Genomic DNA, 14,423 nt, shown 5'->3' with positions numbered 1-14,423 from the left:
ACTTGAGCTCTTGACTCGACCACTTTTAACTAACAATTTTGAAATCTATCTGAAATTATATATAAAAAAAAGTTTCGTAGTCGTAATTATCGACCTCCGACTGACGAAGAATATAATGATCGACGTTTTCAATCTAGATTCTTTTCCATCGATTGTACTAGAAAATCAGAGATATTCATTTATCCCACAGTCTCGAAAGATCTCTTATTAAACCGAAGATGGAGAGGGAGTAAGAGATTTTTCTCATTGGATAATTGGGGTCAGGGGCAGAAGTATATTCTCGGTCCTCATCCCCGCCCAATTCTCCGCCTTGACTCTATTTTTTATTTTTTATTTTATTTTACATATAAACATAAATAAATGTACATTTTTTTTTGTTACAAATTACTAATATATCTAAGATTTTGAGTTTATGATGGTAATATTATTCAATTACTTAAATTTTTTATTTCAATTTTATGTAAATTCTAAACTTTTTTTTTTTTTTTTTTTTTTTTNATATAAAATTTAGGGATATTTTGATTAATTTAGGGATTTGGAAAGCAGCTACATTGGATCATTCTCCAAATTTCATTGATTTTTGGTGTGGCGTTGGATTTTGGAGGCTTTCAAATTAGAGAACAGTGCGAATCACAGGGCAATTCAAGGATACGCAGCAGCCGTTGCCACTTCCCACAGATCATCAGCGCAATTGTGCAGAGACCTTCATTGGGTAAGTTTCCTAATTACCCCTCCAATGTATGCCAGATTCCGATCCCCAACTCCCGTCTCAGCAGTTTTCCTGCTGGTCTAGTCGGAATCCATGGATGTCGCTTCTTTCATTGGCTACTGTTTATCAGTTTCATAATCTGATGGGTGCGTTTCGTTTGTTTTTTTAAGGCTCTGGTTGCGAAATAGAGCCAAATGGCGTCCATGGAAATTGACAGCGCTAATTCCAATGCTTCTGACCCTGATAATCCTAGATTTTCCATTAACGGTATGCCCATGTCAATTTTGAAGTTGTTTGAGCTTTTTTGGGTTTTAAAACTGCGCCTGGTGTGTTCATTTTGTCCATTTTTATCAGCTGTGGCTAAATTCGTCATGTTAGACTAAACTTGTTGGATGCTGATGGTGGTTTATCTGTTGTTTTTATTTGTTTTTCGAAGTATTGCAGCTCTTGAAATCTGCCCAGATGCAGCATGGGTTACGGCATGGAGATTATACTCGCTATCGGTTTGTGCAAATGCGTTTTGTATAATTTGGTTTAGTTGATAAATTTTGATGCCGTTTTAGTTTCTTACTTCCAACTATACTAGCGTTGATAGTGTTATGAATTTCTCCTTATTGCGTAGGCTGTTGATTTTTGGTAGATTTGATCTTTTTGATGTGTAGGAGATATTGCACAGCTCGGCTAAGGAGGCTATATAAATCTCTGAAGTTCACTCATGGCCGTGGAAAGTACACCAAACGAGCCATAACTCAATCAACTGTTACTGAAGTCAGGTTTGTCCCATTTAATAATTTTGTAATGCAGAGAGTAGCGTAGATTCTTCGAATATTTACATGTTGCTTCTTTACTCGCCGTTTTTTCATTTGAGCTTGAAAGCAGTCTCCTTCTGTTACTGATTAGAAAAATACTCTAGATATTGTTAACTAGATGGTCAATGATGTCTCCCCTTAATGTACACTGATTCTAATGAAGTGGGGAAGGAACAAGGAAGGGAAAGAAGATGGCAAAGTGTTAATTTATTTGAGCATTGTCTGTGGCTGTGTTAACTAATTCAACAAAGTTTGAAACTATCAACCTTCTGGATTTAAAATAGGTTTCTCCATGTGGTTCTTTATACGGCGGAGAGAGCATGGAGTCATGCCATGGAAAAAAGGCAATTACCAGATGGTCCAAATGCACGTCAGCGTATCTATTTGATTGGTAGGCTCAGAAAGGCAGTAAAATGGGCGACTCTCTTCGCACAATTGTGTGCAAGCAAGGGAGACTCGAGAACATCTTTGGAAGCAGAGGTTTGGTCCTAGTTTTCTTCTTATGGAATATATGTTGTATATGATACTCTTTTAACTTCAAAATTTTAGAATTACGTCTTCATGAAGAGTGATTTTCATCATTTTTTTTTTTGTTTCTCAGCTGATAATTGTTTGTTCATATATGTAGGCTTATGCATCTTATATGACTGGGAACTTGTTGTTTGAACAAGATCGGAATTGGGACATAGCATTATTGAACTTCAAAAGATCTAGGTGCTTCCTTGTATTTTCTCGATCTTTAAATTCCTTGTTAGAATGATCAACTAATTCTTGCATTACCTTCTCTTTAAGGGTTAATATGCATTATGCAAATTTTTTGCTCTATGGATGTTTTACTACCTATTTTTGTTTATTTATTTATTTTTCTGTCCTCTATATTAGAAAGGTCAAAAATCCCTTTGAGAGATAATGCCACTGTCATACTAGGAAAGTCTGGAAGACTCATTTAGAAGAGACTTTGGGATAGAATTAGGTTTAGTACCTCTATTCAAGCTTTAATTCCCACAAATTTGCATATAAATTATTTTGATTTAGGTGGCTGGTACACTATGTTGACATCCCGTAATTCTTCCCTCTCCTCTTCTTTTCACTGAAAATTCTATTTTGTTCCAACCAAATTTCCCAAAAAATGGCCCTAGAAGCATTAAGTGAAAAAGTCCTCGTCTTGTCTTTGAAACTTTTGACCAAAACGGAGAATATGAATGGCTTTGGTGATCCTCGAAGGTTGGTTAAGCTGACAGCAACAGGATCATTAAAGTTTCAGTGTGTAAGTGCAACTGAGGAAAAGGTGATTAGCATTCTTATTCATACTGTTGAAGATCACCGTAGGATAATGCGAAGACAATTACATATCTATGATGTATACTGTTATCCATTTGTAAAGAATCAAATAATTGTGAAGGATACATCTTATAGCAAAAAAATTTGTAAAGCACACTTGATCTCTTAAAGGCCCTGCATTGTTTATCATCTCATTTTGATTTAGATAACATGATTAGCTAATATTTTGTTTACCTTTCAGAGCTGTTTATGAGGAACTTGGGAAAGTAGGAGATCTAGAGAATCAAGTTTTGTGCCGTGAACGTGTGGAGGAGCTAGAACCTAGTATAAGATATTGCTTGCACAAGATTGGCAAGTCAAATATCCAGGCCTCTGAACTTCTACATATTGGGGAGATGGAAGGCCCTGCTCTCGACCTTTTCAAAGCTAAACTAGAGGTCTGTTTGCTTGCCTTTTACTTTCAAGTTTATTTATTTATCATTTTTGTTCAGATTTTTATTTATTTGATTTTTAAGCATTGCATATACAATGTATTTATGTACGAGCACCATAAATTAAAAAATTTGACTGAAAGAGATCTGTCAGCTAACAAAAATCTCAGACTCATATTGGTTTTCACAGTTTATAAGAATTCAATTCTCTTGTTGATTTCGGTGTTTCCTTTTCTGCAAAGTTGTTTTATTGTCAATAAAGTTATATATTAGTTTTCAAGAAAGCGTTATTTGAGACTTTGGTTTTGATTTAATTGATTCCAGAGCAACTTTTTGCTTTAGAAGTGTTCTGGCTTCAACAAAGTTTTTCTTTGATTTAGTTTGGAGAGGTTTTCGCCCAAGGACAAGTTCGAGTTTTTAGACTAGATTTCTCTCATCTCCCTTTCTTTTAGACTTCAGTATAGGCATAGATCTTCGTGGTTAATGGTGATGGACCTGTGGTTGTTAGAACTTATACCTTCATTTTCTCAATGGAAGCTTCGGTTTTCATAAAAAGAGAAAAAGGAAAAATGAAAAAAAACCTTGTATCTTCATTTTGGTATTCTGACACGGGTTTTTTCCCCAGTAGTTAGCAGACAGTAATCTACAGTAGTTGAAGTCTATTGACTAGTTTATTTAATTGCGGATTTCAAACAGAGGTTATCTTTCACTGTAGTATACTTGTTTTTGATGTCTGTCTATTTGTTGTTAGATAGACCGTAGACCTAAGAACATTGCTTGTTATAGAAAACATAAGACAACAGATAACCACAGGAATATCCTTCAACTGCCTACTGCTTGATCTATTAAAGTTTCATAATCGTGGCATTGATTTTCTCTTGTTTTTTGTTTGGTTAATCTGATAATGTTTTTACTCTTTTAGTCTATTAGTGGTCTTAGTTTATGTTATAATCTTGTACATTCTTGCTTGTAGGCTGTCATGTCGGAGGCCAGATCTCAGCAGGCTGTTTCCATGACCGAGTTTCATTGGCTTGGTCATAGGTTTCCAATATCCAATGCTAAAACTAGAGTTTCCATATTGAAAGGTTGCTGTTCGTTTGAGCAATCGTTTAAATATTGAGATTTATGATGATTTTATTGTGTAGGAACTTAGATGCTAATAACCAGAAATTTAATGGTCTGTTTCTTATATGCTCCAATCAAAGAGGTTTGTTTCCAAAACTCATAGATGCAATATTTAGTTTGTCCTTTGGTAGAAATTCTAGAAAAGAGGGGTCTGGGGAACAGTTGAAGATAGGATAAAAAGATGACTTTCTAAGTGAAGAAACTTCTATGTATCTGGAATAAGATGACTACTTTAATCCTTTCGGTTATTGACTAATATCTCTTTGGATTTCGTGTCCCTATTGCAATCAGTTTGGGTTTTAGACTGGATGTAGTGTTGATGGGGACGGTGAAGACTAACTCAAAATGGTAGATAGTATTACTCTTTCGGCCTATTTAAACCAAGAACATATGGATCTTAATGAGAATGTTAGTATGGCAGAAGTTAATACCTCAAATTGGGAAAGAGAACGTTCGAGAGGAATACTAAAGGCATAGCTTACTTTTGTTATTTACTTGATCTAATGAAAGTTACTACTTTGCTGTATTCTCTCTTAATTAATTGGCTTTTTGTTTGCTGTCATCTATTCTTCTTTCCCATGCGATTTCTCCCACTGATATCCTCATTTTATTTTTCTTGGCTACAATGTATGTATGTTCCAGACGTGTGCTGGTATCTAGATTCTGGTTTTATATTGCTTACACTGAAGTGTTTGGCTAGATAAGTTATGAAGGAATATGTTGTGAAACCTATTCCTTATTATGTTGTATTTGCTAGAATCTGTCGAATGCATGCACCTACCATCAGGTTCATATTTTCACTTTTGTCATCCAGAATTCCTAATTATGTCTGCATGAAATTATCCAGCTCGGGAATTAGAAAAGGATTTGCAAGATTCAGCAGATTCACTTCCAGCAGAAAAAAGATTGACCATTTTTGATAAGATCTTTACAGCATACCATGAGGCAAGGAGCTCTATTCGCAGTGATCTGGTATGTGGAAGATTGACATTAGCCTTCCTTTGAATTGTTCTAGAGTTTGCATCTCTACTAATATGATCTTCCAGACTTATGTTGCCGTTCTGTTTGTTTAGGTCAGCGCTGGAAATGCTGAAAATGTCAAAGATGATTTAAGTGGGCTTGATAAAGCTGTTAGTGCAGTGTTGGGTCAAAGGACAATTGAACGCAACCAGTTATTGGTGAAAATCGCAAAAAGTAAGCTTGTTAGGCGCCACGATGAAAAAAATGAGAAAGTTACCAAGCCGGAGGAACTTGTTCGCTTGTATGATCTTTTATTACAAGTAAGCAGTTTTATGTATTCTTATATTCTTTTTCGTGTTTCTGTCATTGGATGCTCGACCACGATTAGAGGTTTTTCAGGAGTTAGTAATAGCTTTTACAATTTATTTATTGATTATTATTAATTATTTTTTTTGCAGAATATTGCTGACCTTTCTGATTTAGTCAGTTCGGGAAGAGATAGGAAGCCAGAAGAAGTGACATTTGCTGAAGAGTGTTCACTTAAAAGTATAGCTTTTCGTGGAGAAAGGTTTCGTCCCTTGAGTTCTTTATCTTTTTTACTGATCAGAAAAGCCTCCATATTTACATCATAATCTAGCAATTTGCATTCTAAATTATCTGTTCTGTTCTTTGTAATCATTGAAAATTTGCTCATAATGCGCTAGATTCCCAACCATGTTCCTTGACCTCATAACGCCTTGCTTTTAGCTGTATCCTGCACATTGTTTGTTTTACATTCCCTTGTTTTCTATTTAACCTGCCCAGTTGGTATTATGCCAGTGTTGATATGCCTTGGCCACATCTCTTTGCAGGCTCATATCGACATATTTTCATTTTGTAGATAGATCTTTTAATATATTTCTATATTTGTTATTTTAATTAGTGTTATTTCTGTTGAAGACAATGGTCTTTCAAAAATTACTTGTTAGAGACAAAGGTTTCATTTGAAAAGAATGGGGTGATACAATAAAAGGCAAGGGTTCAGGCCTCTCCAAACAATTGAGAGGGGAAGTTTGCAAAAATGGAAAAGTTTGCAAAACATCTGTGTGTGTAATCTTGACGAAAGAGAAACAAAATAAAGTAGTCTCCCAAATCCGGGTTTCTGTAAGTATCCTCGAGGATTCCGTTGTTTCTATGCATGTAGGATCTCCCAAATCTCTTAATGCAGCTAAAACTTATTCAACCCTTGAAAACATGTAGCATGTTTGAGTAGAGAGACGGAAAGAGACAAGGATTTCATTTGGAAAAGACGGATGATACAATAAAGGGCAAGGATTTTCATATTTTTTTGAAAGTCCATTGCGCACCTATAACAGTTTGTATACCCCCCCCCCCCCACCGAAAAGATAAAGAGAATTAGTTCGCACTTCTCGTTTTCAAAGGTTGTAACCAGTGCTTATTTTGAGACATAACTGGTGTCTGGTTATTCTGGACTTCATTCCTTGCCACGTGCACATTTTCATCGTTACATTTGAAGTAGGCAGATTTATATATGAAATTGATAAGAGTTTTAATTGCTTCTTCAATGTAAAGTTATTTTTTTCTCTACCAATTGTGTGTTTGCCTATTTATTCCCTGATCTTTCACATTTATAATCAAATTATTTTTGTCTTTTATTCTTGATAGTTGTCATTACTCACTCAATTGTGGATTAATTGATGTTTGCTGGCACTAATTTACTGTAAATGATGGATCGTCCTCTATGTATTTTCAGGTGCTTTTACTTGGCAAAATCATACAGTCTGGCTGGAAAAAGAGCTGAAGCTCATGTACTTTACTGCCATGCTCGCTCCCTTGTCGAAGATGCCATACAAAAATTCCGTTCGGAAAATATCAGTGACCCGGTATGTGTATCATATAGAATAGTCTGGTATCATACTAGTCAGGAGTCTGGACTTTTTGCAAGTATACATTTTGAAAGAACTTCTACTGAACCTTTTGATACAGAAGATTATCGAAGAGTTGAAGACATTGATTGACGAATGCAGAGCTAACAGTTGTATAGAGCATGCAACTGGAATTATTGAGGAGATTAAGGCTCCGGAGAATCTATCGAACAAGATCTCGAACATGTCATTAACTGGAGCAGAGAAGAAGGTACTGATTGCGTTCATTCTATTTGCCTTTTCCTTTTTAAGCTGGAACCAGATTGAATGAACTTGAATTGCTTGGTCCTGGATGCAATAGTACTCGCTCGTAGAAGAAAATCATGTCTTCAATGAGTAAATCTTTGAGCATTTTGATTGATTTCCTGTTTTATAGATACACCAAATTCTTGTTTCTTCCTAGCCAAGTCATGTTTTGGCGAGCACATGTTCTATATTAGTTACATCTTCCTGGATGCTAACATCTATGAAATCCATCTTCAAAATGTTGCAGCCGGTCAAATACCTCCTTCAGAGCCTCGACAACTATGAGTCTGCGATCGCCAATTCGAATACCAAGAGTGCTCCACGCATTGAAGCCTTTCCTCCCGCCTTTCAGGCGATCCCCCGGAATCCCATTGTTCTGGACCTTGCTTTTAACTTCATTGACTTCCCATCTCTTGAGAATAGAATGAAAAAGGACAGAAAGGGCTTTATCAGTAGGCTATGGGGATGAGTTTCTTTGGCAAGTTTTGGTTTTCTTTGCTGCCTGAGTTTTTGTTTTGCTGGTGGATACATGAATATAGAGACAGAACTTGGTACTGATCCTTTAACAACTTCCCAGCCCCCCTTGTGAATTTTGGGTCACGGTTGAAAACTAATGACTGTTTGTTTCTTGGTTTCTCTCGGATGTGTAGCAAAGATATAGGACCAATTTTCAGGATTTTTGTTAGAGCCTGCTTGTGACTGTTGCAGATTACACATTGTTTAGTATCTGATTTTTGCTAATAATTTTGAGTTCATTGTGGATATTTTAGGCGTTGATTCGAATATTCTGTCAAGATACAGTTATTTACCACACCTATGAGGATATGATTAAATTGATATGACCATGTTAAGCTACCATTACAAACACCTTGTCTCGCTAATCAGCTGACAGTCCCATGCCCTGCCATAAAAAAACCTACAAAATCCTTGTGAGCTTTTGATTGGAGAATGATAGCAATAGTTTCTTTTTGCTATGCTGCATGGCCTCTAGCTCCGTTGATCACCTTTTGCTTCGACGGTTTGGGGCTGTATTTTTTTTCAAGCGTTTGGTTTTGAAAGATGTAATAGCCTAAGTCCACATATACTGTCTTCTTTAGACTTTTTCTTTTGGGTTTTCCTCAAGGTTTGCTAGTTTGTCTTCTTTGGATTTTCCCTTTTAGGCTTCTCCTCAAGGTTTTTAAAACGCGCGTGTTAGGTGTCACAATCGCACTTTTAATGGCAGCGGACTTGCGATTGTGCGGCACTCAATTTCCAACGACAAGTGAACTAAGCTAATTCGTTCTTGTGTCGCCTACGGCTAAGCGACGTATGCTCGAGCCATTGGCCTCGATTTTAAGATAAGGTTTTAGAAAACGAGGGCAGAGAGAGATTTTTGAAAGAGATGTTATATAAGCAAGCAAGAGATATATAACCTTGAGTAGAGAGAAGTTGACAATGTCTATCCCCCTAAAGTACATTCTGAGGCATTTCATGTCCTAGACATGATATTTCTGAAACGTCATACTTCCTAGAAATACTAATGTAAAACACTAGAATATGAAAAGACATAAAGGGTTGCTTAGGGTTGCTTGTCATGGGCATGTGGCCATGGGCAACACGCCTTGTAAAACACTAGAATATGAAAAGACATAAAGGGTTGCTTAGGGTTGCTTGTCATGGGCATGTGGCCATGGGCAACACGCCTTGGACGAGCATGACCGTGACACTAGGGGGAGGGAGAGGTTTTCATATCCCTTGTAATAAATGTCTCATTTCCCTCTTCAAGGGTGGGATCTCACAGAAGAGTTCCTTCTCTATCTCTGCTCTATCCAGATAAAGGGAGGTTTTCGTGGCAAGTAAGCGTCTTCCGTTTTTGTAGGGTCCATGTACGAGAAAAATATAAAACTTTTAAGAACGGTTGATAAATGATATTTGGCCCCTTGTTAAAGTTCATGTTTCTCTTTTTATTTCGACGAAAAATCCTTTTTGTAATTACTCTTTAGGTCTCATTTTTCTTGACGGAATGGGGTCCCATCTTTAATATACCTCTCTTTCACAGGTCTAAATTAGTTTGGACACCCTTGATCACTTTGTGTTTTCCATGGCAGTTTCCTTTGTCTTATTCATTTGATTGTGAACTACGTGCCATTATCAAGTTAGTACCCAGAGCAAATTTTATGTCTACTAAACATTTAAAATCGTATAGCCTTTTAGACCACGGAAAGCGATATATATATATAGCACCTAGCCAAATTTGTAAGCCAACTTCCATTCAAAAAGACTAGACCATTCTTCCCACAATTTATTGAGTCAAGATTGAGCTTTGTCAAGTGGGACAGGAACAGTTGCTTTCTCTTATAACAAAATCTATCTCCACAAGCTTTTTAAGTGGCTACAAATTGGAAGGCTTAGCCTTGTTGGAACAAATGTGTGCCCATAAATGTATGCCATGACCTCTGATGAACCCCAAACACTTCGGCCCCAGCCTACAACCCCTGATGTTGATGCACCAACTAGAGTCCAATGCTGAGTTTGACTTGACCTTTTTACTCTAACCACTTTTTAAAAAGTTGTTCGCACCACCGTTTACGTGTTTTGGTTATATTTTCTAAAAAGTGATTTTAATTTAAGTTTGTATGGTTTTCGAGAATCGAAGAAGTTTTCATTATTGTCTCCTAAAAAGACGTTCTCAAATCAATCTATTTCTTTGCTATTCACGGGGTTTCTTGTAAAGTGTCATCCAACTTGGTTCAACTACAAATCTTTTACGAGAGTAAAAGTGTCTAAACCATTCAGGTTATATTCAAACTAGTCTTGGTATAAATCACGAGCAACCAAAAGAAAGATTCTAAGGTTTACATGTGTTTCTCACAACTACATCGTTTTTTTTTAGTTGAAATTAAGCCAGAGACTCGAAGAACTTATGTATAGGATAGCTTTATAGGTGTTACGGCTTTAGAACACATGATAAGTGCATTCTTGACTCATTTTCATGTCTATTTTTCATAGTTTAAAAGATGGCTAAATTCCCTCATTCATAGCTAGAAAGTCTAATCAATTAATACATGTAAGTGTCCTAGTTAGAGGAGCATAAAGGTTTAGTCGTATAATTAAGATTATCTAATTTCTAAAGCATAATGTATAGAATCTTTCTTCACGGTTAACAAAGAACAGGGCTGAAATAGAATACCATTTTAATCTTTAAACTGTCAGGGAGTAACAATTTAATCTTTAAACTACAGTTTGTAATGATTTAGTCCGTAAATTTCTCATTTAGTAGAAATTAGCTTTAGACTTTAATATATAACACTTTAATCTTTATCATGAAAATTACTGTTAATTTGTTACTCACTAAAGTTTAGAAACTAAATTTTTATCAATTAAGAGTCCAAAATAAGACTGAAACGAAACTTCAGGTCATAATGACATTAATATCCCTACTTGATTCATTAAACCGTTCAGAGACCAAATAAGACCGGAACGAAACTTTGGGTAGCAATGACATTAATACCCCTAGTGAATATTATCTTTTAGTGAGACTCTTCTTGAAGATTAGTTACTATCTTCATGGCAGTACAAACTTCAATTATTTCTCAACTAAATAAAGTGCAATTATTTCTTCATCAACTTTACATTCAACATAATTGATTCATTAAATGATATGATTATTACTCTAATAACCGTTGGATAATGTAGCTATTACTCTTAACCACGGGGTACTCCTAAAAGTTTAAGGGTGGTCTCGAAACGCCGGTAGAAGCAAATATCATTACATTTTATTGTGAATCTGTCAAATCATTCCCAGAGAGATTCCGACCCGACTTTTCTTTTCATAAAAAATAGGAGGTAAAACCAATAATTTTTTTTTTTTTCTTCTGATGTATTTCTTGTCAATTCTTAAATGAATTTTCAAGTGGACGAGATCAGTCGAGTAGTCTCTCGATTGCAATTTCTTTTAATTTCATATTCATTTTTTCGGATTCAATTCGATAAAATTAAAAATAAAATAGACCCGTTAAAAGAAAAATTAATATATTTTTGTTTTTTCCTTTTCAAATCTCTCATAAAATCACAAAAATTAATTATTGAAATCTACGTGTAGTAGCTGGGCAGGGCTACATTGGTCATAGGCCGGTTTGACCGGACCCACTATATCCCTTTGACTATCTTTTTCTTTTTGTTTAATTTTTAAAAATAAGTTTTAATAATTTTCTTCCTTTTTTTAAAAAATTCATTTTTCATTGGTTTACTCAATAATTTTGAATTTTGAATTATTCCACACTCATTTAAATAATTGAAATAAAAATAAATAAATTTTAACCGTGCATTAATGGTAAAAAAAAAATATATATTTATTTTCAATAAATAATTGAGTTTATTAATTAATATGGAATAAACCCTCACACTAATTTATTCCATTATAATTTATTTTTATGTAAAAGAATTATATATATATATATATATATATATATATATATATATATATATATAGTTGGAAAAGTGGGAATTTACCATGGGTAAAAAAAGAAAAGGTAAAAAAGTAAAAAAGACAAGAAGTTGGGAAGTTTGAGGAGAAAAGAAAAAAAGACAGTTTGAATTTGGAAGTATGGTCTCTGGGGCTTATGTTCTTCTTATCCTCGAACTCTGCTAATGTTTTGTGCCCGACACCACTTCACTACCATAATCCATGCTCTCTTTCTTTCTCCGACCAACCCCATCATTACCGAACAAATTTATCCAACTCATCTAGACCTAGTTTCATGGGTTCACATAGTCTCGTCTCGACTCGTATTGTAGGTGAGAAGTTCGAATGTTTCACCTCCGATAATATAGTAGCTACTCTTTGTACACGATTCATGGGCATTGTAGAGTTACTGATGAAGTGAACTCGACTAGGTCTATTGGTTAGAAACATGTTGTCAGACGTTTAGGGCTAGTAGCAACCTACAATCGGATCTGAGGATGGGTCTTTAGAGTTGGCTCACCTTCGTGGGATTACGATCTCTCCACTCACACGTATTGTTGAACTCTTAAAAAGTAAATTATTGTAAAAATTTTAAACCGAGTCTAGATGACATGATGAATATTCATCTAAAAAGGAAATTGAACTCTATATGATGCCTTGTCGGCTTCAACTAAACCTTCTGGCTTTCGCTTCATAAGTACTTAGTTGCCCCACCTCGAACAATGAATTATTGTCAACATTTTTTTTGGAGGCAACATACGTTTTTTATGCATCATTAAGTTGATTCTCGTACACAATAGGATGACCATCCTGAAGAAGGATGTCACCCGAGGAAAAATCAAATGCATCGGTCTCTACTTCAAAGGGTTTGGTCACATCAGCAATTTTGAGTGTCGGTTCATCCATTATTATCCTCGTCCACTCTTTAAAGGTAGTTTGAGCCTTTGGAATTCAACAATAACTATTCTTCTTCTTCCGCAGGTCCGTCGATGGTCTTGTCTTTTTCGAGAATCTTTCGACGAATCATTGATAGTAATTTGCTAATCTAAATAAAGAACATAACTTTGTGGCTAAAGTTGTCACCTTCTAGTCTCATATGGCTTCGATCTTATTGTCTTCCCTATCAATCTTTCCACACACTCAGTTACATATAATTCATTTACCTTTAACTTTTCAAAAGACAAGTTGTAAGTAAACTTGATGTTCTTCCATCGTTCGGTTACAAACCACAATGTTGCAAGAAACTACTAGGGCTCGATACAAATTCGAGTGCAGAAGGTAGTTAGGGCATTGGTGAGACTAAAGGGCTCGATAGAAATTCGAAAGTCTTATAATCAAATGCATCGATCTCTCAAAATTCTTCACATACCGAATCCCACATTGGAGTTTAAGCTCTAGGACCTTACCTTATTGAATTGAACCACATTCTCTACTAGGATTTGGTTTCTCATCTAGAAGTTATCTAACCCTTTGACACACTCCTCCATGTGAGTACCAGAACTCGTCGAGCTATCCCTACACATGAAGCCACCAGATTATTATGTGACTTTTGTTTAAATATCATCACTAGCCCAATAGAGTCAAGCCCAATAATTGTACGATATATTTATGTGAGTAGAGATTTTAGGAAAGATACCCCGAGATTTTAGGGGAAAGAGATCTAGATATTTTAGGATAAAGAGTGCGACTGTTTTCCACGGAGAGTTGTGTTCTTTGTCTTCCAAAATCTCAACCATCAACCTCAACTCTTAGACCAACATCTCGTCTATGTGGCCATCTACTCTATCAATCTTGTCAAATTCAATAGCAATCTATCCAAGTTCGATTCTTAATATAGAACACTGTCACAGACTTCTTACAAACAGAGTATCTACTCTTCGATTTTGACCAATCGATTATTATGAGACTTGCCCAACTGTTTAGTCACGAACAAGCCTATTAATTCTATTTTTACGAGTCCACTCAACTCCAATACCAACCATCACTACCACACCTCTTCGAAACCCACGAAGAGGTTGTTCACTACTTACTCTCACCCTTAGATAAATCAACCGACTCAAATTTAGATTGTCGGTCGCACAAATTACTTACCTCGTAAACTTTATCATGGATTTAGAAATGAGAAAGTTATTGATATTAAAACAATATTGATATTGTATAACTAGGGAGCATTAACAGCATTAAGAGAATATCTCGGTTGATGAGCTGATAAGCCAAATGGCCGACCTGCATGCCGTCTTGTTGTCCCTGCGTTGCCCCTAAAGTTAAACGCATTGTTTTGTTCTTAGTTCCCTCCACCTCCTTTATTCTTTTTTTTAATAACTTCTTGTCACATTCATTTATTTTCTAATTAATCATTTATAAGTGTTTTCGAAACACGTACGTTCATGGCTGTGTTTTAAGATGAAGATGACGTTTTATGAAAGTTTAAATGAAGTATTTCCGCATTCAATGTTCATAATAGTAGTACACATATTGTGATAATATATGATA

General features: G+C 35.6%; 1 protein-coding gene across 2 annotated transcripts; it reads left to right on the top strand.

The window, feature by feature from the left end:
• The first annotated feature begins 545 nt into the window (after nucleotides 1-545).
• LOC111793926 (signal recognition particle subunit SRP68-like) lies at nucleotides 546-8,323 on the top strand. 2 transcript variants are annotated; one of them, XM_023676004.1, is made up of 14 exons: nucleotides 546-712; nucleotides 880-976; nucleotides 1,146-1,212; nucleotides 1,372-1,482; nucleotides 1,803-1,998; nucleotides 2,147-2,232; nucleotides 3,041-3,236; nucleotides 4,204-4,315; nucleotides 5,203-5,327; nucleotides 5,429-5,635; nucleotides 5,774-5,883; nucleotides 7,069-7,198; nucleotides 7,305-7,451; nucleotides 7,734-8,323. In XM_023676004.1, exons 2-14 carry the CDS (start codon nucleotides 904-906, stop codon nucleotides 7,953-7,955), a joined length of 1,782 nt encoding a protein of 593 aa, XP_023531772.1. In that variant the 5' UTR covers nucleotides 546-712; nucleotides 880-903; the 3' UTR covers nucleotides 7,956-8,323. The 2 variants fall into 2 exon arrangements, with proteins under 2 accessions (XP_023531772.1, XP_023531771.1); XM_023676003.1 differs by having other exon boundaries at nucleotides 7,302-7,451.
• The last annotated feature ends 6,100 nt before the right edge of the window (nucleotides 8,324-14,423 follow it).

Source organism: Cucurbita pepo, chromosome LG04 (assembly GCF_002806865.2).
Source record: "Cucurbita pepo subsp. pepo cultivar mu-cu-16 chromosome LG04, ASM280686v2, whole genome shotgun sequence".
In the NCBI taxonomy this organism is placed as follows: Eukaryota; Viridiplantae; Streptophyta; class Magnoliopsida; order Cucurbitales; family Cucurbitaceae; genus Cucurbita; species Cucurbita pepo.
The sequence above is the reverse complement of the archived record's forward strand: the minus strand, read 5'-3'. Positions and strand labels throughout refer to the sequence as shown.

What these genes read in the sequence shown, in the direction of transcription:
- LOC111793926 (XM_023676003.1), top strand. Translation starts at nt 904, where the DNA reads ATGGCGTCCATGGAAATTGACAGCGCTAATTCCAATGCTTCTGACCCT. An exon ending in GAACATCTTTGGAAGCAGAG is followed by an intron (nt 1,999 to 2,146) that starts GTTTGGTCCTAG and finishes TCATATATGTAG; the next exon opens with GCTTATGCATCTTATATGAC. An exon ending in TTGAACTTCAAAAGATCTAG is followed by an intron (nt 2,233 to 3,040) that starts GTGCTTCCTTGT and finishes TTTACCTTTCAG; the next exon opens with AGCTGTTTATGAGGAACTTG.